Here is a 26,242-nt window from a genome sequence, read left to right as displayed (position 1 = left end):
GTCGCGACACTGCTGAACATTTGAACAATCTTGAAGAAGTCCTACATAGTCTGGACAAAGTGGGACTCAGGCTGAAATGTTCGAAGTGTGTCTTCATGGCACCTGAAGTTGAATTCCTGGGGAGGAAGATTACTCAACTACTTCAGTAATTTCTTACCCAGACTGAGCACTTTATTAGAGCCACTGCACATGCTACTCAGAAAAGGCAACAACTGGGTCTGGGGTGTGTCTCAAGATAGAGCCTTTGAGAAAGCTAAGAATCTGCTCTGTTCAAACAAGTTGCTTGTTCATTATGATCCGTGTAAGCGTCTTGTATTGGCCTGTGATGCTTCATCATATGGGGTTGGCTGTGTACTCCAACAAGCAAATGAGTCGGGTAAGCTACAACCTGTCGTGTATGCTTCGAGAAGTTTGTCAAAAGCAGAAAGAGCTTGCAACATGATAGAAAAAGCTTTGGCCTGTATGTATGGGGTCAAAAACTTGCATCAGTACCTGTTTGGTCTTCGTTTTGAACTCAAAATGGATCACAAGCCACTCATTTCATTGTTTTCGGAAAACAAAGGTATTAATACCAATGCATTGTCACGTATCCAGAGGTGGGCGTTGACATTGTCTGCCTATGATTATATTATTCATCACAGACCTGGTACTGAGAATTGTGCAGATGCACTGAGTCGTCTGCCTGTGCCCACACCTGATATGGAGACGCCTCAACCTGCAGATCTACTGTTAATAATGGATGCTTTTGAGAGTGAAGGAACTCCTGTCACTGCTCAACAAGTTAGGATCTGGACCAGTCATGACCCTATTTTATCGGTTGTGAAACGTTGTGTCCTCAGTGGTGATTGGTCTGCAATACCTATGGAGATGTGTGATGAGACCAAACCTTACAACCGTCGCAAAGATGAGCTGTCCATTCAGTCAGATTGTTTACTGTGGGGTAATCGTATCATTATGCTTAAGAAAGGTAGAGAAAAATTTGTACGTGAACTACATAGCACTCATCCTGGTATTGTCATGATGAAAGCCATTGCTAGGTCTCATGTATGGTGGTCTGGAATTGGCTGATCTGGAATCATGTATGCATCAGTGCAATACTTGCATGCAGCTAAATAAAGTACCAGCGGAATCTCCGCTGAGTCTTTGGTCGTGGCCGTCTAAACCATGGTCGAGGATCCACATCAATTTTGCAGGCCCTTTCCTGGGAAATATGTTTTTTGTTGTGGTGGATGCATATTCAAAGTGGATAGAGTGTATTATTATGTCATCCAGTACATCTACAGCTACTATTGAGAACCTTCGTGTCATGTTTGCTACTCATGGTTTGCCTGACATTGTTGTGAGTGACAACGGATCTTGCTTCACAAGTCTTGAGTTTCAGGAGTTCATGAAACTCAATGGTATTAGATATGTGAGGTCAGCTCCATTCAAACCTGCTTCTAATGGTCAAGCAGAGCGTGCTGTTCAAACGATCAAGCAAAGTATGAAACGTGTAACTCAGGGTTCACTGCAGACTCATTTGTCATGTATATTGCTCATTTACAGGACACTTACTGGGGTTTCCCCTGCTGAACTACTGATGAAGAGAAATCTCAAGACCAAGCTTTCTCTTGTTCATCCTGATTTGAATGATCGTGTTGAAAACAGATTGTGCTGCTGTGTCACGTGACATCTCTGTCAACGATCCGGTTTATGTACTGAACTATGGTCAAGGTCCAAAGTGGATCGCCGGTACTGTTACAGCCAAGGAGGCTAACAGAGTGTTTATTGTCGTGCTCATGAATGGGCAAACATGCAGGAAACATGTTGATCAGGTCAAACTGCGGCACACGGATGAACTGGAACCATTTGAGGAAGATGCAGTCAGTGACCAACCAACCAATGTTCATTCATCAGAGGACTCTGCTGTCATTACTGAACCTGGACCTTCAGTCTCTGATGTGGTCATTACCACTCTCATCAGATCAGTTACTCAGCCTTCAGTCACAACTGACTCAGAACGCTCACCCAGAACTAAAGTTGAACTGAGATGATCAACTCGTGAGCGGAAAGTCCCAGACCGTCTTAATTTGTAAAGAGACTGATATTAAGATCTTGAAAGGGGGATGTTGTTATGTATTGATGCTTGGGGTCATCAGACACCAGAGGGCACCACTATCGGAGGTCTTCAGGCTGCATGCGTGTGTGCGCGGTCACTGGTATATAAGCACGGGTACTATGTCACGCTATGTCACCTGATCCAACTTTAATTGGGTGCGAATTAAAGTTGGATCAGGTTTACACCTAAGGCAGTTTACAATAACAAGACTCTTGAGTCATTACAGAAAGTCAGTGTCAATGAGTCTCTGCTGGGTTGTCCAGGGCCTCTGCTGGAATATGAAATGTGTCGACATTGGACACAGTTGCGATGCTGTCTGTGGTCGAAGAGCCTGCCACCAGTCATTGTCTTGGCTCAAACATGGAGAACTGCCCCTTGAACAAGGTACTAGTGCTGGTGCATCTGTGCCAACAAGAGTTACCACTTTCAGGAGAGGAAACAAATTATTTTTTAAAAACCAACATCTTTATTTACCAAAAGGGTAGTTATCGGGTACAGAGCTTCACCGGACAGGAACACATATCAGCTATTCAGGCACAGAGCTCAGCACACCCATGTGATTTTCCACCACTTAAAATTAAGCTCTGCACCAGCAGCACTAAATCCTAAGACTGATCTCAATAAGCTTGAAACAAAGAGTAATAATTGTTCTAAAAAGGATCTTTTTGTACCTGTGCTCCCAGTCATTCATTTATGAAAACCCACTTACAACACCTTCTGAATTAAGGACTCCCAATTATAAAACTCCAATGCAGAATAATGGCATCACTAGTGTAATGCATAATGGGCCAATAAGAGAAAAAAAATGGCCCTACATCCGACTCCTAGTACTCGGACCTACAAAACCAATGTCCAGACTTGACATTTGGAGTCTCTTTGATCAAGTCCTATAAAGTGTGCATTCCTCTCTGCTGCCAAGCTAATGAGTCAATCAAACCTACTTTCATCCCTGGCACTCCTAATGCTAAAACCTGCGCTAATCAGCTGTCTTGGCTAATCAGTCATCTGTCCAATGACCTTTCACCTCCAGATACTAAACCTTCCAGCTAATGTAGAAAGCACCAGACCAGTCCCCTCTGTGAGCCTCAACGTGCTGATTAGAAATGCAGTCTGGACAGACTTAAAAGCATGCCTGCCTCACATTTAGCTTTGAGATCTGAAGTCAAGTGATATAACTTACAACACATAGAAAGTACATCATTACTATATCATCATGCAAATACCGAATAGACAACCAGAAGTGATATTATCTCACCCACGCGTGGTAAACTAATTCATGCCATCGGACCTCGCATCACCTTCTCATCCATTACGGTCACGGTTCCCTTTCCGTTAGACAGGTTAGTAAAGAAGCCGGCACAATCATGGTGGGCTGAATGGCCTCCTTCTGTGTTATGAACATCTATGGCTTTTAAGCTAATTCGAAGACTGGTAGTTTTATATTGACCAATAAGCAGTACTATTAAGGGATTAATTCGGAGATATGGGTTGTACATATTTTCACCAACTTTTGAAATGTTCACATAGAACACGGGCATCAGATTAGATTCTCATATTGACAATACTAACAGCTTGCCACAAGGCACATATACAAAAGAAAATGTTGCACCTACACTTTAAAGATTTTACCTACCCTTCCAGAAAAGGTACCATCATTTCGGTACCATTTTCCCACAGCTGTGATGAATGATTTAATATGATTTTACAGATCCAAAATACCATGCATCTTGCTGTAAAAGATAAGGCAAGGGAAAGAAAAACAGGCGAGAGCCAGGGGAGGGACATGTATATAGCTCCTTGGTGCTCTTTGTGTCCAGTCTCCCAGTGCGCAAGGTAATCATTTAAGCTGCACATGGTGCAGAAGGACAAAATTATAATTTCACAATCAAACTGAACTTGAGTGCATTAACCACACCATGTCAGCACTTTAAGACGGAACAAAAATTGACCAAAATGTAATTGAATCTAATATGGCCTTTGCGTAAACGCCACATTAGTGTAGTCTATATACATTATGTACTCATTACCAGTTGAAAAGCAGATAGTTACTGTGTCAAACATCAGGATTATTTCATTCTCACAATTAAACTAACAACATGTCCATCACAAGCTACCTACCCTACAATTTTGAAGCGTTAACATTCAAATCTCAGCAAATCACAAGGCTGCCCTCCCTTCCCTCATATATTTACAACTAGAGAGAATTCTTATTAAATGAGTGGCACCTCTGCCTTAAAGCTGCTTTCACTTATCAGGAACATTTGCTAACTATAATTCACCTTGATATAGCAGCAAGGACCTTCTGCTCACTCCAATTTCAGATCTATTTTTGATGTTATAGATGAGTTAAATATTAATTTTATATTTAAATTGTAACCAGCCGTGATTTCTGCTTTGTACAAAGCAATTATATTTGTACCGTGAGATACGAAAATCTAACGTGTGCGATTCCAACACTGCAACGGGTAGTTGGTTACTTTGAGCAAAACCGAAGTTGCTTACATTTTAAACATGAAGTTAACCATAGAACCGTATAAATTTACAGCACAGAAGGAGGCCATTCAGTCCATTGAGTCTGTGCCGGCCGAAAGAGAGCCATCCGGTCTAATCCCACTTTCCAGCACTTGGTCCGTAACCCTGTAGGTTACAGCACTTCAAGTGCATATCCAAATACTTTTTACAAGTGGACATCAAATTGAAACGGGTTAAGACTGTCACTTAAATGAAACTGTCCCTCAACATGCATTGAACTGGCTTCATTTAACTAGGTTTGCTTTAGAAACTTATTCCAAATCACGCAGTAAATATTTTAACAGGGAAAAAATAAACAAATCAACAAACTGTAATTGCTGCATGACTCCATTGATTATGTTCCCTAAAACCTCTTGGACATAGGGACAAGATTTGTGTATTAAAAAAGATGGTGAAATTGGTGCAGGCCTGATGTTCTTTGATCACACAGCACACGTTGGTCTACTGGATACCTGAAACAGCTCAATCTTATGGAGCCTCCTTCGAGAATTAAGCAGGATTGCGTGAACTTCTCTACTACATACCATACCATACAAATTTACGGTACAGAAGGAGGCCATTCAGCCCATCATGTCCGCGCCGATCATCAAAGAGCTATCCAGCCTAATCTCACTTTCCAGCTCTTGGTCCGTTGCCTTGTAGGTTACAGTACTTCAAGTGCATGTCCAAGCACTTTTTAAATGCTGTGAGGGTTTCTGCCTCTACCACTTTTTCAATTCCAGACCACCACCACCCTCTGGGTGAAATCATTTCTGCTCAAATCCCCTCCTGCCACTTACTTTAAATCTATGCCCCCTGGTTATTGACCCCTCTGCTAAGGGGAATAGGTCCTTCCTAGCTACTCTATCTAGGCCCCTCATAATTTTATACACCTCAATTAGGTCTCCCATGCCTCCTCTGTTCCAAAGAAAACAACCCCAGCCTATCCAATCTTTCTTCATAGCTAAAGTTCTCCAGTCCAGGCAACATCCTCGTAAATCTCCTCTGTATCCTCTCAAGTGCAAGCACATATTTCCTGTAATGCGGTGACCAGAACTGCACGCAGTACTCTAGCTGTGGCCTAACTAGTATTTTATACAGTTCAAGCATAACTTCCCTGCTCTTATATTCAACACCTCGGCTAATAAAGGCAAGTATTCCGTATGCCTTCTTAACCACCTTATCAACCTGTCCTGCTACCTTCAAGGATCTGTGGACATGCACTCCAAAGTCCCTCTGTTCCTCTACACTTCTCAATGGCCTGCCATTTATTGTGTATTCCCTTACCTTGTTAGCCCTCCCCAAATGCATTACCTCACACTTTTCTGGATTGAATTCCATTTGTCACTGTTCTGCCAACCTGACCAGTCCATTGGTATCTTTCTGCAGTCTACAGCTTTCTTCTTCATTATCAATCACATTTAAATTTTTTGTATCATCTGCAAACTTCTTAATCATACTCCCTACATTCAAGTCTAAATCAGTGCTATATATCACAAAAAGCAAGAGACCTTATACTGAGCCCTGCAGAATCCCCATTGAAACAGCCTTCCAGTCATACAAAACACCCATCGACCCATTACCCTTTGCTTCCTGAGCCAATTTTGGATCCAACTTGCCATTTTGCCTTGGATCCCAAGGGCTTTCGTGACCAGTCTGACATGTAGGATCTTATCAAAAGCTTTGCTAAAATCCATATACACTGCATCAAATGCATTACCCTCATCGATCCTCCTTGTTACCGCTTCAAAAAATACAATCAAGTTAGTCAGCCACAACCTTCCCTTAACAAATCCTAGTTGACTGTCCTCGATTCATTAGTGTCTTTCTAAATGAAGATTTATCCTGTCCCTCAGAATTTTTTCCAATAATTTTCCCACCACCGAGGTTAGGCTGACTGGTCTGTAATTACTCGGTCTATCCCTTTCTCCCTTTTTAAACAATGGTACTACATTAGCATTCCTCCAGTCCTCCGGCACCACATCTGTAGCCAGAGAGGATTGGAAAATGATTGGTCAGAGCCTCTGCTATTTCCTCTCTTGCTTCTCTTAACAGTCTGGGATACATTTAACCTGGGACTGGGGATTTATCCACTTTCAAAGATGCTAAAACCCTTCATACTTCCTTTCTCACTATGTTTATTTCATCTAATATTTCACACACCTGCTCCCTGATTACAATGTCTGCATCACCCCTCTCTTTTGTGAAAACAGACGCAAAGTATTCATGAAGAACCATACCCACATCTTCCGCCTCCACACACAGGTTATCTTTATGGTCTCTAATAGGCCCCACTCTTTCTTTAGTTAACCTCTTGCTCTTAATATATTTATAAACATCTATGGGTTTTCCTATATGTTACGTGCCAAGATTTTTTTCATGCCTTCTCTTTGCTTTGCTCATTTCCTTTTTAATTTCACCCCTGCATTTTCTATACTCTCTAGGGTTTCTGCAGTATTGGGGCCGCAGTATCTGTCATTAACTTCCCTTTTTTTCTTTATCCTACCTTTAATCTATCCTGGCTAGCCAAAGCAGCAACAGTATCACTTGGATCAATCCCCAAGTAGACTAACTTAGCAGTCAGTAATAGCATGAGATGGTATCTGGCCCAAACCATCTTTAAGTAGAGGGCATCTAATCTGAAGAGTATTGAAGCGGTACTTACGATAATGTGGGTCCATATAGCCATTCCTCGGATCCATAGCAAAAAGTGCCCCACGGTATGGGATAGAAGGCTCAGGTATATGTGACAAAGATCCATGGATCTCCTTCTTTATTAGAGAAGCTCTATCTTCACTGGAAGTTGATGGCTCTTCACCGATTTTACTCAAGCTTTGCCGACCAGTGTGCGGCTGCATTGCAATTGCATTTCTTCTCTCTCTGTGATAGGTTCCAGGACTTTCATCCTCTAGAAGAAAGAAACACATCCCCAAGTCAGGATCAGTATCACCGCATTAGTTCAAAGCGGACACCGATCGCTGTATGTACCCAAGCAAAAACAGTTTTTATTGTTGCTGCTGCCTACAGTTGTGAAGCAACATCAGCATATTCTTAACTTTTGTTGACTTTTATATGCACATACAATACAAATTAAACCAACATTCAACTGGAGAGGGAAAAAGAGAACATTTTGTTTATATTTCACTGCACTTGGACCAAGTCTAGACTGAGGCAGGTATTGAGGCAATCGTTTAGAAACTGAAAATTGTCTTCTTCCTCTCAATACAAAATGACGTTCATTCTTTCAGCAAGAGGTCAGACCATTAATTTAGATGAATTTTATTAGATTTGAACAGCTCTCTTATGGAATTTAAAACATGTGTCATTACTGAAGCACAAATCCTGATTTCTCGGTATAACCGGGGTTAGTGTGTGTCAGTGATTGTGTCTGGCCATGCACCTGTTTGTGCATCTGTTTACATGTGTACATTTGACTGCGTATGCCTGTGTATGTGTGTGCGTCTGACTGTGTGTGCATGTGTGCGTTTGACTGTGTACATCTGTGCGCCTTACTGTGTGTGCGCACGTCTGATTGTGCGCACGCATTTGACTGTGCGTGTTTGTGTATGTGTGCACGTCTGTGCGTGCCTGCCTGTCCCTGTGCACCTCTGTCGGCCTGTGTGAGCGCATGCCTGCATGCACCTGCGTTTCTGCGTGTCCGTGTGACTTTTTGTGCCTATGCGTGTGCACACGTGTGTGTGTGTGTGTGTGTGTGTGTGCGCCAGATTGTGCATGCTTGCAACTGAACTTGATCAAAATTTAATGAGGCACATGGAAAAAATGGCGAGTTACATCAATTCGCATCTCAAAGTCTGCTCAGACCGTCATAAAAAAGGTTAATGACAACAATTATTAAAATTAAGACTGCTTTTCAAAACTAGAAGGTTTCTATCCCCTACCCCTGCAATAGCTCGAACTGGTGCAGGAGAATGTATGTAAATGATGAGGAAATAATACATGGAGTTGAATGCTGAACTGCTTCAACTAGTTTCGATGGAGTGATTTTTGCACTGGAAAGTATCCTTATGATTTATTACTTTAACACATCAGAATGAAGCATTCTGTCCCAATAGCTGCTTTTTATTAAGCACAAAGCATACATCTAGTTAAGATATAAAGTTTAGCATTACAATAAGGAATACCACTAACAGTAATCAGATGTGTCAGTGCAGATAAGTCAGGTACCCAGATGTCGCATGAGTAACACTGACTGTGGAGCACATTTCCACATAAGCTCCACTTTGATACCACGTCACCAGGAACAAGGGCTTCACAACTATCTCATTCAGCTGAAAAAGTAGGGAAACGGAAGTAGCAGCTAGAAGAGGAGGAGAGGAAGTAAAAGGGAGAGAGAAAAAAAAAAGAGATCGCTATGATGCAAAAAGCTGTAATGAGATGGTATCAAGAGGGAAAGAAAAGGGGGAAGAGAGCGAGTGCGATAAAAACCAAAGACCAATTATACATCATAACACTAGCATGGACTGGTTGAGCTGAATGGTCTGTTTCTGTGCTGTATATCCTATGTAATTCAATGTAATCAATCCCACTTTGTGCTCCATTAAACACTCTTCACAAGGTGTTGGTGATGGGTCAAAGCATCCTTTTTTACCCACTTTTTCTTTTCTAGGTATCACTTCCCTTCACTGATTAGGTGTTTCTCACCTTCCAAAAGAGATAAAAAAACACAAAACAATGCCCTGTCCAGGGCCCTGAGGCTTCACTCTCACACAAACGAAGCTTCACATCCAAACGGCTGACTGAAACATACACTTGTTTTGCACATAAACATAGCTATTTAATAATCTTGTGCAGTACACAAATATCTTTTGTCACAAAAACTTAACCAACCTGCATTTGACAAGAATAGAACACGGGTACATCATCCACACTGTTCTGTTGAGCCAAATTGTTCAACACATTTAGAAATAAACGTTGGCAAGCTACACCAAGCTAACTTTGTGAGAGAAACATACCATATGGCATGGCAACAAGTGTGATTCTATTGCAGAAATGTAAGCTGCTCTTCCAGCTGCGCCTGACAGCACACTTAAACATCCAAACACTGAACAACTGTTATTGCTCCCGAGCTGAAGAAAAGACTTTCTTAGGATAAGAGGGAATAACAATTTGGCCAAAAAAAAGACAAATTACTTAAAACCTCTCAAGTGTTAACATGCACTATCAATTCACTGAACACTAGCAGTCATGTATGTTAAAAAGCAACAAACTCAAAAAATCAAACTTGAGGAAATAAAATATATATATTCCTAAAACTTACTTGTCTAAGAGGTGTGTGCTGCTACTCTTGTTCCAAGATGCTTCACATTTCACAAAATAAAATAACAGCATTGGTTTGCAAAAGTCCCACACATGTACACGTGTGTCTGATGGAGACATAGACTAGAAGCTTCAACATTATTCACAACTCAGTCCAAAAGAAAAACCCACGACTCCCTCTGAGCAAGTCACAGTCTCATTTGAAAATATCCGGCCATGAGGGCAATCCTCTGTAATCTCTCTCACATACAAAGCCTCTCCCATTAGAGTAATTCAGGAAAAAAAACTGATTGGTGCCATGCGAAGTTTAACCAGCTCATTAGTATTCTACCGGTGTGCCTTCTAGTGAACTTATTCTCTATTTAAGCAGCTCTCTGGAGCTCAGGGGTCAGGCGGCTAATCATTAAATCAAACTAATGTCACACCATCACAATTGGCCTAACAGAAAGAAGGTTTATTATTTTAGTTTATGCAGAATAAATGGTTTTACAAATGGTCCCCAAGAAAGGGTCAACAGCAGCTTCAATTACAAGGCAAACTCAACAAGAGTCGCGCGGTAAACCAAGTGCTCTGTATTGACTTTAGAATGGGCAGTGCTTCACATTCTGCCATAAGCAGGCTCCAATACATTGCATATGCAAAGATCAAGGAAGAGCAGCCCCTGCTCTGCCAGGATTTGTGTCTGCACATAGGCTGCTCATTCACCTTTTTTTTCTCTTTCCAATGGTTGCTCAGTTCAATTCACCCCACACAAAGCCTGAAGACCAAACCTCAATGCACCAACTGAAACATGTTCAAAACTGGACCTTCTATTGTGATTGAATTTCTTAACGTCTTTTCAAATAGTGGAGAATGCCTTGAGGCTAAAGGAAGAAACAGGCTAATGGTGAATTGGGAGTACTGAGCAAATTTCAGAGCCCTTTCCTCCTTGCTTTTGAGGTTGAAAGCAAACCCTAGCCTTTCAAGTTTCAAAGTCCTTTTTCCCCCTGCAGTGTCACAGAAGGATTTGAAAAAAAGTAATTGTGCTCAAGCCTCCCTGATCAGAGCTTACATTCCATTTCTGGTATTTCAGTGTGCATCTCTCAATAATAGTGCACGTATCTCAATGCCTTATCCATCCTGCGCTGTCCAATTACTAATTAAATGAACAATTGTTGCTCTAAATGTCTTTTATGTGCTTGGAGTTTAGGTTAGCATTCGCAAGAAACTATTCACGAGCCAATTTTGAAAAGCAAATACGACAAAATGCAGTGAGCTCAATGATCAAATACTTTCCCAGAAGTGCTTACATTCGTTTCTGTGAAACTCTTAAAACTTACAAAAGGCAAATAAGCAAGTGAATTGGGCGTGGATGCTATACATGGCACAAGCATCTCAGGATCCTACATTCAGCTGAAAAGATCTTTGCACTTAAAATCCAGATATAACTGGTTTTATGAGGAATCGTTCAATTTAAGGAAGAGGGCACTTCACTATAAAAGATATACTGAAGGGGGATTTTACAATCCATGATTGACACATGTGCGTTTTTTGTAGATTTTTGGGGAGTAATAAAGCTGGGTTTTTTGCTCATCGGTTATATTATAGCAGGGAAGTGGACCTTTAATAAAAATAATAGCCAGCACGGAAATAATTTTCAGCTTCATAGCTCCATAGGGTGAGTAGAGCCTCAAGGTATCAAGGTTTCACTGAACCCCTAAAAATATTGAAGTAAAACCTTAACGGGGCTCAAAAGACTGGAGTTGATTAAAATTATCATCCAAAATGGTTTAATATCACTAGAAGAATGAAAGGGGAAGTTAGAAGATTTTTTTCCACACAGTAGATTATTTTGCCATTGAATGCTTTACCCCAAGTGGCTCAGGGTATTAAAGTAGGGCCTATGCCATGTGAAAAGGAACTGGACATATAAATACAGGCGTGACAAACACAAAGCTATTTAGTCTTGTATTTCGTCTGGTAGCTGTCCCTTCAAATCGGGGACATGTATCAAACCAAAATAAGGTAGGATTGCTTCATATTTGTCTTAACAGGGAAATGGTATTAGAGTAGATAGCTACAGAAAGGTTAGCACAGGTAGTGTCATGATGCTCTGTGCTTTAGTTCTTTGATTTGTTTATAAATTGTCGAATTAAACCTTAAATGAAATAATCTATTATAGTGACTCTAATTAAGCTAGCCAGTGTACACACGGAACACTGGCCATCCGAGAGAGGAGTAGTGCCACTGTGGCTGGGGGGTGGGGCGGAAACTAGTTCTACTGTTAACTTATGTTCACTGCCTGGCCAGTGAACATAGTCCCGGTCTATAAAATGTAAACTGAATATGCAGAATATTACGATATTATCGGGATAAACTCCAGTGGTCATATCCAATTTTGTTTTGAAATATCCAATTCAATTAGTGAAACTAGTGGGTTGCACTGGTCTCTATAAAAATTCTCTTTTCTCAAAAAAGTTCTTTAAATGTTTTTGACTTTGTTAAAAAAAAACTACATCTATGAAGAAATAGGTTAAATCAGGAATTCCTTGATTAACTTATTTTGTTTTATTCTACAGTAGCTTTAAGCAAATTAAATTATAAAAATATTTTATCTTTTACTACACAGCATACAGAGAATTTGTACACCAGAGCTCAGAGTTGGGTAACTTCAATCAGAAGGATGAGGAATACAGTACTATACCTGACAAGGAGCACACTCTTCTCTGTACGTAATCTCCACAATCCAGGAATAATTCTATTAGAGTGATACCTCTGTGGGAGGGAGGACAGAAAACCAGTCTGTACAGAAGACAAAGGAAAGGGCTAATGCCACCCTCCAAACTGCAAAATTCAAACAATGTTTGGTGATTGTGTCAGAACTAATCCATTTGGCTGCCTTGCAAATGTGCTTGGATATTAGAAATTATCACATGAAGTCACTGGACAATGCAAAATAAATGTGTTCCTATGCAACCAATTTAAAATTCCAAGGTAAAACTGGAGGTCGAGTTTTCTTATAACACACCCGTTCATAGATATTAATAGTTCTTCAACTCAGCTCAGTTCTAAACAATACCAAAATTCAACTGACATTATTAAACCCTCTTTAGGCACCTCTTACCTATAATATTCCATAACAACAATATTCACCTGCGAAACATCATAACACTCAGTGTGTCCAACAGAGTGGTCCTTGGCTGTTTTGATGATGAGACATTCTAAGTGGAGTGTGGAAAGTTTTATGAAGTAATGTATCCAGACTTAAAGAAAGCTTTTGACAAAAGACTTCAAACTGGTGGGAGTTCAAGATAAAACCTGAAATTGGACAGTAAATTGGCTAGGAAGGAAACAGCAAGCACTCATTAGAGGAGTGACATCAGGCGTTGGAAATTGTGGGAAGGAAGAGGAGTACTGGGTGAAGTGCTCCAGGGTTTGGTGTTTGTCAGGACCCCTGCTATTTCTAATAAACATCAACGACTTGGATTCAGAAACTAAACATAAACTGATCAAATTAACAGATGGAACTAAACTGGGGGGAGGAGCAATCAAATGTAACAAGGATGTACCAAATGACTTAGCTAGGATCTCTAAGTGGCAGATAACATTCAGTACGAATAAGTACTGCACTTTGGAAGAAGACATGGGCAATATACATACCGCAACAAATGTTGTCGACATAGCTAAGAGGAAATTGAATTGGATATGAGGTGTTAGTAGATTCAGTACCTAGAATGCGCACTGACTGCAGCAAGTAGGAAAATTAAATGCTGAGCTACATTGCTAAACCAGTATGTTAGACAATGTCATTCTAAAACTGTACAGTGCTCCAGTTGGACCATACTTTGAGTACTGTGTCCAGTTTTAGTAGGTGAGACACAAGAGAGATACTCAAATTCTGGATGTGATGCAGACAAAAGGCACACGACTGATTCCTAGAACCAGAGTTTTGAGCAAAGACCAAAGAAACTTCGACTCTTCACTTCAAATTCAAATGTACAGGGGCAATGATTTTGGTTCACCAAATCTGGAGCCTGGATTTAGCGTCCGATAATTTAGCATAGTCCTGTCACCTCTGGACCCCGAGTTTGAATTCAGCTCCAATTGATAGGATGAATGCCTCCTTTCCTTGCTGGCTGCAAAGATCCTACATTAAATTGGTTTATGCAGTCTTAAGCCAGTACCCAGTGAATATGGGTCCCAAACACCAAACTGCCCATAATTCTGAACAAACTGACAGAGATCTTTAGGATAGCTGGTGTGGGAAATGGAAAAAAAAAATCACAATGATGCAAAGGGTGGTTGTGACATGAATTATACATTTTTGTCTAGTTTTAGTTCGCCACTCTCACTTTAAATCCAGTCACCGTACATAAGCAGCTTAAAAGATACAAGTGCAGTTTAGATCTCTGTGCCCAGCTTATTTTTATATATTTGTTGCAAGGTCGGTTCAAACTGGGTGTCAAAGTGTAGTTCAAGGGAGGAGCCAAGTTACTTTGAACAAACAGACGGCGTGACTTGTTCTGTTAAAAGCATGACAGCCAATTATTTTGAATCTGTCAGTTATGAAAAAGCCTCAGCAACTGGTGAAAAGGTTTTTAAATTGAACTGTTCTTTGAGTTAGGTTATCAGAAGGTAGTCAAAGCGATTGGAAACTATGTAGTAAAAGATAAGGTAGACCAGCTAACTCCTGTAGTCAGAAAATATTATTTCTCTGCTCAAAGCGTTAAATAAAAGACATACAGTAAATATATAACATATCAATTTTAAATTTGCTTGTTCATTATTTGTTTTATAAACTTGATTGCCATTTAACATTTAAAAAAAATGTCTGATGTGATGCCTACCATTTTCAAAGACTGAAGCAAGATCTTATGGAGGTATAGTTAGTCCAGTGCCCAAATGCAATTACCAAACAGGGTTGGCTATTCATTTTCCCAGTGAAAGATTACCTAGATCTCAAGACAAGGATAGTCACACTTGAAAGTATAACAAGTTGGAAGTGAATCATGAGAGTGATCAAAGATACAAGAGCCAAACTAATCTAGGATAAAGAAAGAAATGACTTGCCTTATATAACGCCTTCCACAACCACAGGATGTCCTAAAATGCTTTACAATCAATTATGTACTTTTGAAGTATAGTCACTGTTGTAATATAGGAAACATGGCAGCCAATTTGTGCACAGCAAGGTCCCACAAACAGCAATTAAATAAATGACCATAGCTGTTTTAAGTGTTGGCTGAGTGATAATTATTGGCCAGACCATAGGAGAACTACCCTGCTCTTCTTCGAATAGTGCCATGGGATCTTTTACTTTCACCCGAAAGGGCAGAAGGGGCTGGGAAAATATATTAAAGGTTAAAACTGTAGAAAAGTAGTGGAAAACATTTAAAGAGCTATTTCATAACTCTCAGGTTATGAAATATCACCTTAAATATCTCCATAAATTGGTTTTATGAAAGGGAAATCATGTTTGACAAATTTGCTCAAATTTTTTGAGGATGTAACGAGCAGGGTGGATAAGGGGAACTAGAAGATGTCGAGCATTTGGATTTCCAGAAAGCATTCGATAAGGTGCCACATCAAAGGTTACTGCACAAGATAAAAGCTCATGGGGGGGGGGGGGGGGGGTAATATATTAGCATGGATAGAGGATTGGCTAACTCTCAGAAAGCAGAGAGTCGGGATAAATGAGTCATTTTCCGGTTGGCAAATTGTAACTAGTGGGGTGCCACAGGGATCAGTGCTGGGGCCTCAACTATTTACAATTTATATTAATGACTTCAATGAAGGAACCGAGTGTAATGTAACCAAATTTGCTGATGATACAAAGATAGATGGGAAAGCAAGTTGTGAGGAGTTTGCAAAGAATCTACAAAGGGATATAGATAGGGTAAGTGAATGGGCAAAAAATTGGCAGATGGAGTATAATGTGGGAATATGTGAGGTTATCCACTTTGGGAGGAAAAATAAAAAAGCTAATTATTATTTAAATGGGGAGAGATTACAAAATGCTGCAGTACAGAGGGATCTGGGGATCCTTGTACATGAAACTCAAAAAGTTAACATGCAGGTACAGCAAGTAATTAGGAAGGCAAATGGAATGCTGGCCTTTATTGCAAGGGAGATGGAGTATGAAAGTAGGGAAGTTCTGCTACAACTGTATAGGGCATTGGTAAGACCACACCTGGAGTTCGGGATTTCAAGAGTTCGGGAGGCGAGAGAGGTCCGTGAGGCCCGAGGAGCAGGAGGCCCGAGGGTCGGTGAGCAGTTCAATTTTGACGAGGATCTCACAGCCCTCGTCCGCGCGGGTAATGGTTGGCTGTTTGATTGATAAGTATCTCGCTTTTTCTCTTTTTCTTTTAATTAGATTTTAAATGAGATAAGTTTAATTAGAGGGATGGCAGGGCAGTTCAGTCCTGTGGACTGCACATCCTGTGGCATGTGGGAAGTCCTGGACACTTAGCGCGGCCTGGACAGCCATGTGTGCAGGAGGTGTCTTCAGCTTCAACTGCTCGAGTTCTGCGTTTCGGAGCTGGAGCGGCGGCTGGAGTCAATATGGTGCATGTGCGAGGCTGAGGGCTTCATGGATAGCACGTTTCAGGAGGTGGTCACCCCACAGCTTAAAAGCATGCAGGCAGAGGGGAAGTGGGTGACCATCAGACAGAGGAAAAACGCTAGGCAGGTAGTGCAAGAGTCCCCCCCCCCCCCCCCCCCCAGTCCATCTCGCTTTCAAACCAATATTCACTTCTGAGCACCGGTGGGAGCGATGGTGCCTGTGGGGAGTGCAGCCAGAGTCAAATCCAAGGCACCACGGGTGGCTCAGCTGCACAGGGGGGAGGGACAAAGAATAAAAGAGCTCTAGTGATAGGGGATTCTATAGTTAGGGGAACAGAGAGATGTTTCTGCGGTCTCAGATGTGACTCCAGAATGGTATGGTGCCTCCCTGGTGCCAGGGTCAAGGATGTCACAGAACAGGTGCAGGGCATTCTGGGGTGAGAGGGTAAACAGCTAGAGGTCGTGGTCCATATCAGGTTCAACGACATAGGTAGAAAGAGGGATGAAGTCCTACAGGCAGAATTTCGGGAGCTAGGAAGAAAATTAAAGGGTAGGACCTCAAAGGTCGTAATCTCCGGGTTACTACAGGTGCCACGTGCTAATGAGTACAAGAGCAGAAAGTTAGAGAGGATGAACACGTGGCTGGAGAGTTGGTGCAGGAGGGAGGGCTTTAAATTCTTGAGGCATTAGGACTGCTTCTGGGGGAGATGGGACCTGTACAAACCGGATGGGTTGAAGCTCAACAGCGCCAAGACCAATATCCCCGTGGGGAGTTTTGCTAGTGCTGTTAGGGAGAGTTTAAACTAGCTTGGCAGTGGGATGGATGGTAACCTGAAAACGAATACAATAGGGAACAAAGTAAAGCAGAAATTGGATAGCAAGAATGTAGAAAGCGAATCTGCAGGACAGAGGAAACAAGGGTTAGTAAGTAGTAATCAAGGAGGTCTTCCTGTGCTGAATGGTATATACTTTAATGCAAGGAGTATAGTGAACAAGGCGGATGAGCTAAAAGGTAGACACTTGGGAGTATGACATTATAGCCATTACAGAGACATGGCTGAAAGAGGGGCAGGTTTTACAGATCAATATTCCTGGTTACAGGATTTTAGACAAGGTAGAGAGGGTGGTAAAAAGTGTGAGGGGGGGGGGGTCGCAGTATTGATTAAAGAAACTATTACAGCGGTGAGGAGGGATGATATGTTAGAGGGATCATCAAATGAGGCCATATGGGTCGAAATGAAAAATAAAAAAGGGGTGATCACACTGCTGGGCTTGTATTATAGACCCCCAAACAGTGGGAGGGAGATAGAGGAGCAAATATGTAGGCAAATTGCTGTAAAGTCCAAAAACTATAGGGTAGTAATAGTAGGGGATTTTAACTGTCCTAATATTGATTGGGACAAATATAGTGTGAAGGGTATAGAGGGTGCAGAATTCTTAAAATGCATTCAAGAGAACTTTTTTAGTCAGTATGTAACAAGCCCAACACGAGAGGGGGTGGTTTTGGATTTAGTTTTGGGGAATGAAGCTGGGCAGGTTGAAGGGGTATTAGTGGGAGAGCACTTGGGTGCCAGTGACCATAATTCAGTCAGATTCAAGTTAATTATGGATGACAAGGATAGGCCTGGAATAAAAGTCCCAAATTGGGGAAAAGCTAATTTTGCTAAGTTGAGGAGTGATTGGTCACAGTGGACCGGAAACAGCAACTTGTGGGTAAATCGGTGTCGGAACAGTGGAAGGCATTCAAGGAAGAGATCCAGAAGGCTCAGGCCAAACATCCACCCTTAAAGAAAAAGGATGGGAATAGCAATTCTAGAACCCCCTGAATGTCCAGGGACTTACAGGGGAGGATAAAGAAAGAAAGGAAGCTACCAACCGCTAAATACTATAGAATCTTTGGAGGAATATAGAAAGTTAAGAGGTAAAATTAAAAAGGATATTAGGAAAGCAAAAAGAGAGCATAACAAATTCTTGGCTATTAAAATTAAGGAAAACCCAAAGATATTCTATAAATATATTAAGAGCAAGAGGGTAACTAAAGAAAGGGTAGGCCCAGTCGAGACCATGAGGGTAAATTTTGTGTGAAGGCAGAAGATGCTGGTATGGTTCTTAATGAATACTTTGCGTCTGTTTTCACAAAGGAAAGGGGCAATGCAGATACTGCTATCAAGGAGGAGTGTGACATTCTGGATGAAATAAACATAGTGAAAGAGGAAGTATTAAGGGGTTTAGCAGCTTTGAAAGTAGATAAGTCCTCAGGCCGGGATGAAATGCATCCCAGGCTGTTGAGCGAAGTAAAAGAGGAAATAGCAGAGGCCTTGACCATCATTTTCCAGTCTTCTTTAAATTTGGGTATGGTGCCAGAGGACTGGAGGACTGCTAATGTAGTATCCTTGTTTAAGAAGGGAGAAAGGGATAGGTCGAGTAATTACAGGCCTGTCAGCCTAACCTCAGTGGTGGGAAAATTATTGGAAAAAATTCTGAAAGGCAGGATAAATCTAAATTTGGAAAGGCAAGGATTAATTGGGGACAGCCAGCACGGATTTGTTAAGGGAAGATCGTGTTTGACTCATCTGATTGAATTTTTTGAGGAGGTAACCAGGAGGGTCGATGAGGGTAGTGCATACGATGTAGTATATATGGACTTTAGCAAAGTTTTTGATAAGGTCCCACATGGTAGACTGGTCACAAAGGTTAAAGCCCATGGGATACAGGGCAAAGTGGCTAGTTGGATCCAAAATTGGCTTAGAGGTAGGAAGCAAAGTGTAATGGATGATGGATGTTTTTGCGACTGGAAGGCTGTTTCCAGTGGGGTTCTGCAGGGCTCAGTACTGGGACCCTTACTTTTTGTGGTATATATCAATGATCTAGATTTGAATATAGGGAGTATGATTAAGAAGTTGGCAGATGACACTAAAATTGGCTCTGTGGTTGATAATGAAGAGGAAAGTCATGGGCTGCAGGAGGATATCAATCTCCTGGTCAGGGGGCAGAGCAGTGGCAAATGGAATTTAATTTGGAGACGTGTGAGGTAATGCACTTTGGGAACGCTAATAAGGAAGGGGTATACACATTAAGCGGTAGGCCGCTTAAAAGTGTAGATGAACAAAGGGACCTTGGAGTGCTGGCCCACAGATCCCTGAAAGTAGCAGACCAGGTGGATGTGGTTAAGAAGGCATACTGAATGCTTGCCTTTATTGGCCGAGGCATAGAATACAAGAACACAGAGGTTATGCTTAAATTGTATAATACTCTGGTTAGGCCACAGTTGGAGAACTGCGTGCAGTTCTGGTCGCCGTATTATAGAAAGGACGTGATTGCACTAGAGAGAGTGCAGAGGAGATTTACTAGGATGCTGCCTGGAATGGAGAATCTTAGCTATGAAGACAGACTGAATAGGATGGGTTTGTTCTCATTGGAACAGAGGAGGTTGAGAGGAGACCTCATTGAGGTGTACAAATCTTTGAGGGGTCTGGATATAGTGGATAGCAAGGGCCTATTTCAGCTGTCCCCAAAAGTTCGTCACCATCCTCCGCCTGCTCCACGATGACATGCAAGCCGTGATCCTGACCAACAGACCCATTACAGACCCAATCCACGTCCGGACCGGGGTCAAGCAGGGCTGTGTCATCGCGCCAACCCTTTTCTCAATCTTCCTCGCTGCAATGCTCCACCTCACACTCACTGGAGTGGAACTAAACTACAGAACCAGTGGGAACCTGTTCAATCTCCGTCGTCACCAGACCAGATCTAAGACCGTCCCAACCTTTGTTGTTGAACTACAGTACGTGGACGACGCATGCGTTTGGGCAAATTCAAAGACTGAATTCCAAGTCATAGTCAACATCTTCACTGAGGCGTACAAAAGCATGGGCCTTACACTAAACATCCATAAGACATATGTCCTCCATCAGCCTGACTCCGCTTACAGCACTACCCCCCAGTCATCAAGTTCCACGGCACGGCCCTGGGCAATGTGGACCACTTTCCATACCTCGGGAGCCTATTATCAACAAGGGCAGACATCGCCTGAGAAAAAGAGTATTCGAAGATCAGGCCCTCAAATCTGCCACCATGCTCATGGTCTACAGGGCTGTAGTGATACCCGCCCTCCTGTATGGCTCAGAGACGTGGACCATATGCAGTAGACACCTCAAATCGCTGGAGAAATACCACCAACGATGTCTCCGTAAGATCCTGCAAATCCCTTGGGAGGACAGAAGCATCAACATTAGCGTCCTCGATCAGGCCAACATCCCCAGCATCGAAGCACTGACCACACTCGATCAACTCCACTGGGCAAGCCACACTGGTCGCATGCCTGACACAAGACTCCCAATGCAAGCGCTCTGCTCGGAACTCCTACACGGCAAGTGAGCCCAAGGTGGGCAGAGGAAATGTTTCAAGGACACCCTCAAAGCCTCCTTGATTAAATGCAAAATCCCCACCGACACCTGGGAGTCCCTGGCTAGAGACTGCCCTAAGTAGAGGAAGTGCATCCGGGAGGGCGCTGATCAGCTCCAGTCTCATCGCCGAGAGCATGCAGAAATCAAGTGCAGGTGGCAGCAGGAGCATACGGCAAACCAGTCCCACTCACCCTTTTTTTCAATGACTGTCTGTCCCACCTGTGATAGACTGTAATTCCCGTATTGGACGGAATCATAGCTAAGATTCTCCATTCCAGGCAGCATCCTAGTAAATCTCCTCTGCACCCTCTCTAGTGCAATCACATCCTTTCTATAATACGGCAACCAGAACTGCACACTGTTCTCCAAATGTGGCCTAACCAGAGTATTGTACAATTTAAGCATAACCTCTGTGTTCTTGTATTCTATGCCTCAGCCAATAAAGGCAAGCATTCCGTATGCCTTTTTAACCTTGGAAAGAAGATTTTAAAAGACCTAACAACATAAGTGGTACTCTGAGACTGAGCTTATGGCACGTTGGGGCACAGTTTATGGACTACGGTTTGCATCAGGTCAAGAGTGGCATGTGAGTGCTGATGTGGACACTGGGCACCCAAAATGCAAATATTTTCCATTCCACTGTGCTAACAATCCTTTCTGAATTCACACTAACCATATACGGGCAGAAATTTCCTCAGAGCCGTTCCCATTTCACCACCATAACTTTGCAAGAGTGCAGCAAAAACCCCATTTGCATGCCAAGAAATTTACTGGCCATCTAGTGGTGAGCATTGGCATTTGGCAGTAAGCTTTGCCATCTGGTATCCTGAACAAGAGAAATTTCTACAATTAATTCAAGAAATTGTTTGGTCTTAACTGCATTTCAAATTGGGTCATCTGTAAATAAAGTTTGTCCAGTGTATGCACTCTACGTGGACCATGCCCTGACATTATCTGCAAGGCCAGTGCGGGAGCCTAAATCTTTATCGGGAACGAGCTCCTTCTTCAACCTGCTTGGATTTCTGCATCTGCTTAACCAATGCAATCTTCAAAGCCAAAGTAAAGATCAAGTTAGGGCAGTTTTAAATCCCAAGAAAGGTGATTTTCACCAATGCATCAAATCCAGTGCATCGCCTTCCAAATGCTTCTTGACAGCTTTCCCCTCACGGGAACAGTAACGAAAAAAACTTGTAAGATGACTTTGCCTGCTTCTTGGCCTTGATCACAAAACCCGTTGCTGTTTCAGACATCCTGAGCTTTGTCATCTTTACACTCTACGAAAAGCTTCCCTTCTCGAAATTGCTCTTAAAAGTTCTGGCAGAATACACACAACACAAAACAGTGGTCCACCAGGAGTCACAAGCCATGACTGTTTTCTACAGAAAAGGCCTTGCTGCATTTGATACAGCTCCTGACAGGATAACATTTAATTTAATTATTTGAGTTCAGGCACAGCCCACAGGCCCCAAAAAATAGGTTATTATGCAAAGTAACAGGGACTAGTTGCACACCAGCCACCTCACGGGCTTGACAGAGCCAGGATTGGTCCAGTGGCAAGGATTACCCAAGATGACTGGAGACCAGCTCTGCTGCACAAGGCCTGTGAACAGCAAGCTGTGTGGTGAGAAGGGTGGGAGACGAAATACTCCAGGTGTCAGTTGCTAGCGTCTTCCATGTGTCTTCCATACACAAGAACAAGCCCTTTCCAATTAGAAAACCTCCAAATGGTGTTAAGTTGGGCCATCCAATGAAAGCTTTGCTGCTATTAATAGTTCAGCACCTTAACAAGCATGAAAGGAGCCTCCAGAATCTCAACCCCAAGTACAATGACAAATAACAACAGAATGATGCAGAAAACCAGGAAGATGTGTCTGATGGGCTCAGTAGCTGCCCCTCCATTGTCAAATAGTTCAAGACTGCATTAATCATCAACATAGGAGTAAACCTCCACATGATCTGCTAGGAGGCAGCCATGGTAGAAACAAAAAGCAAGTTGGTTGAATGCAACTTCTACTAACTGAAGGGCTAAAGGTTGCTGATGTTAAAAGAAGCAAGAAAAAGTTCCTTCATATACTATACTAGGAAGAACACTGTCGAAGGCCCACAACTATTAAAGTGCTCAGCACAAACTGTGATAGAATGGAGGCTTGAGGGACAACAGAGAGAAAATGGAGGTTCTCATTCATTGAATACAGTAAGGGCTAGAAATTGCGTATCGCCCTTTTTGGGGCGATAACTTTTGCAGAAGTACACACTTCCCATGGAGTGCTAAACGGAGCATAAGAACATAAGAAATAGGAGCAGGAGTAGGCCATATGGCCCCTCGAGCCTGCTCCATCATTTAATACGATCATGGCTGATCTGATCTTGGACTCAGGTCCACTCCCCTGCCTGCTCCCCATAACCTCTTATTCCCTTATCGGTTAAGAAACTGTCTATCTCTGTCTTAAATTTATTTAATGTCCCGGCTTCCACAGCTCTCTGAGGCAGCGAATTCCACAGATTTACAACCCTCTGAGAGAAGAAATTCCTCCTCATCTCAGTTTTAAATGGGCGGTCCCTTATTCTAAGATTATGTCCCCTAGTTCTAGTCTCCCCCATCAGTGGAAACATCCTCTCTGCATCCACCTTGTCAAGCCCCCTCATAATCTTATACGTTTCAATAAGATCACCTCTCATTCTTCTGAATTCCAATGAGTACCTCCTTAACCTTTTCTCATAAGTCAACCCCCTCATCTCCGGAATCAACCTCGTGAACCTCCTCTGAACTGCCTCCAAAGCAAGAATATCCTTTTGTAAATATGGAAACCAAAACTGCACGCAGTATTCCAGGTGTGGCCTCACCAATACCCTGTATAACTGCAGCAAGACTTCCCTGCTTTTATACTCCATCCCCTTTGCAATAAAGGCCAAAATTCCATTGGCCTTCCTGATCACTTGCTGTAGCTGCATACTACCTTTTGTGTTTCATGCACAAGTACCCCCAGGTCCCGCTGTACTGCAGCACTTTGCAATCTTTCTCCATTTAGCAAGAGGGGCAGCTGTGGCAGAGCGCTGCACAATGTTCCATGCACACTGCCGGATTCACAGGTTCCTTCCCTCCCTTAAAGGGAAGCACCAAATGCTGAAGTCGTTTCTCGGTAAGCCTTTGACTGGTCGGTGACAGCACATGTGATCCGCGAAGATCAGCCCCAAGCACGCTAACATGGGAAAAATTCAAAATGCAGCACAGTGGGGTGAAAATAAAATGTTGGCCTACCTGGCCACCAATGCCTTTAATTAGCGCTCCCCAAGGGGCCAGCCGAGCTCACAACACCTCTTGCAACTACCCGGTGATGCTGCAGGGTGCGGATGGGAAGTTAAAATGTTAAATTCTGATTCCCAACCCCAACCCACCCACTTCCGGTTTTAACAGTGGCGGGACGGGGAGGCAGTCAACTCGCTCCCAGGGGGCTGGTCTTCCATTTAAATATTATAATGAGGCTGGCATGCCTTTACACTTACCTCCTGGATCCAGCGTCCCTGCCTAACCCACCTCCTGCAATCAGAGACCTACCTACGAGGCCTCCGATGCCCGCCCCCCGGCCCCATGCTGCTCCCAGCCCCCCAACCTGCTGTTCCTGGCCCTCCGATGCTCACCGCCCCGCCCTCCTGCTCTTCGATCGGTCCCGACAACCCTCCCACCCCGCTCCTCTGGCCTTCAGAAATTGTAAAGAAAGAAAATTGGCCAATCAACATATATTTCTTACTAGGTCATAGTGTGTCAATCTCAGAAAAATGCTTCACATCAATCATGCAAGCATTAAGAATGAGTGCACCTCCCTCATGGTGTTGCTTCAAGTCTTCACTTCTATTACTTCTTGCCGTGGGAGACACAGGTCTGGATGGGTGGCAGTGTTGCAAGAACCAGCACTTTATGCTCACCTCTACTTTTCCTAAAATGAGTAAACCGAATGGGATAAGACTCCTGTTCCGAGTGTGATTTGTACTTCCATCTGTGGACGCCCATGTAAATTGTTCAAAAAATTCAACAGTACTATACTTAGTTTGGTCCACCCACAAGTAATTACCTTAACTGCCGTTGTCAGAAAAAGGGAAACGGTGCCAACACCATCCAATTGACACCGTGTTACATTTTGTGTAGTCCAGCAGACTGACAGCAACATTAGATGCCCAAAAGAACAATATCCAATATCTTTTTTTTTCTTTTCCCAACAGATTTCCTCCTCCTCCCAAACTCTTGCTGGTGTATGAATCCATTGGTACCAGGGATCAATGTCTAAATGTCCAATGTTCATTTATAGTCTTTTAATATTAACAAGATATTCAACTGTGATATGCTTCACAACCGATTCCAAACTGTCTTCAACCAACATGCATACTTTTGCAGGGATTACTGAAAAGTGATCAGGAGTGAGAACCCTTGCTGATTTTATCCTTCCTAGCCCAATGGATAAGATGAATGGCAGTTCCTCTAACATAGATGAGACCAGAGATTGAATCTGGGAACACAGCTGGTCTGACCTAACTGGATAAGCTCTCATTCACTGTTTAAGGAGCTGATATTCCTACTGATCTCACTCAATGCAATTGCATCATTTATCCATGATTTTTAGAGGATATTCAAGAATGCCAGAATTTAAAGGAAGCCAAGAAGGGATTTTAAAAATGCTGGTCCATGCACTTTATTGTAGGGATAGAGTAGATGGTTGGAATCAGTTTAAGAATACCCATCAGCAGAACACCATGTTCATAATCTGCGTTTACCATCTAGCACTATGAATCTGACTGGAGATGCTTTTGCATTGTACTCACTCACGATAAGGAAAATCAACTTGCTTCAGAATTTGTAGAAGGAGCTGGGATACAATGAAAGGATCAGAGTTACAAATGAAGGACCTTTAAAGAAACATCTGCATGACATCGATTGTTATTGTTTGCTGTACAAATGATGAAGCTCTGGTTAGTACAAAACTTCTGTTTCCCTCAAACTGATAATACATAAGAATTGCTTTGTTGAGGCTGCAAGGGGTGGTTTGTGTTGACCTGGAGATCTTGCTATGCGTGGTAATGGTAAAAAGGTGCAATCAGCAGCAAAGACATCACCAACAAGTTCCCCTCTGACTTCAAGAAAGAAAGAAGTTGCATTTATACAGGACCTTTCATGACCTTAAGACGTCTCAAAGCCGAGGAGAATTCTCCTACTCTTTGAAATAGTGCCATGGGATCTTTTACATCCACCTGAGAAAGCAGACAAGGCCTCGGTTTAACATCTCACCCAAAAGACAGCACCTCCGACAGTGCAGCACTCCCTCAGTACTGGACTGTAGTGTCAACCTAGATTTTGTGCTCATGTCTCTAGTGGGACTCAGAGGTGAGAATGAAAACACTCAGCCACGACTGACATCAG

At 42.5% G+C, this 26,242-nt stretch overlaps 1 protein-coding gene across 1 annotated transcript in view; it reads right to left on the bottom strand.

Annotated features, from left to right (window-relative positions):
• Nucleotides 1-26,242, bottom strand: part of LOC139273346 (transcriptional activator GLI3-like) — a 520,381-nt gene that overhangs the window by 295,751 nt on the left and 198,388 nt on the right. Inside the window, exon 3 of the mRNA XM_070890175.1 lies at nt 7,275-7,517. Within this exon, the coding sequence (XP_070746276.1) occupies nt 7,275-7,517 (243 nt within the window). The remainder of the gene's footprint in view (nt 1-7,274; nt 7,518-26,242) is intronic.

This window comes from Pristiophorus japonicus, chromosome 1, assembly GCF_044704955.1.
Source record: "Pristiophorus japonicus isolate sPriJap1 chromosome 1, sPriJap1.hap1, whole genome shotgun sequence".
NCBI lineage: Eukaryota > Metazoa > Chordata > Chondrichthyes > Pristiophoridae > Pristiophorus > Pristiophorus japonicus.
The sequence above is the reverse complement of the archived record's forward strand: the minus strand, read 5'-3'. Positions and strand labels throughout refer to the sequence as shown.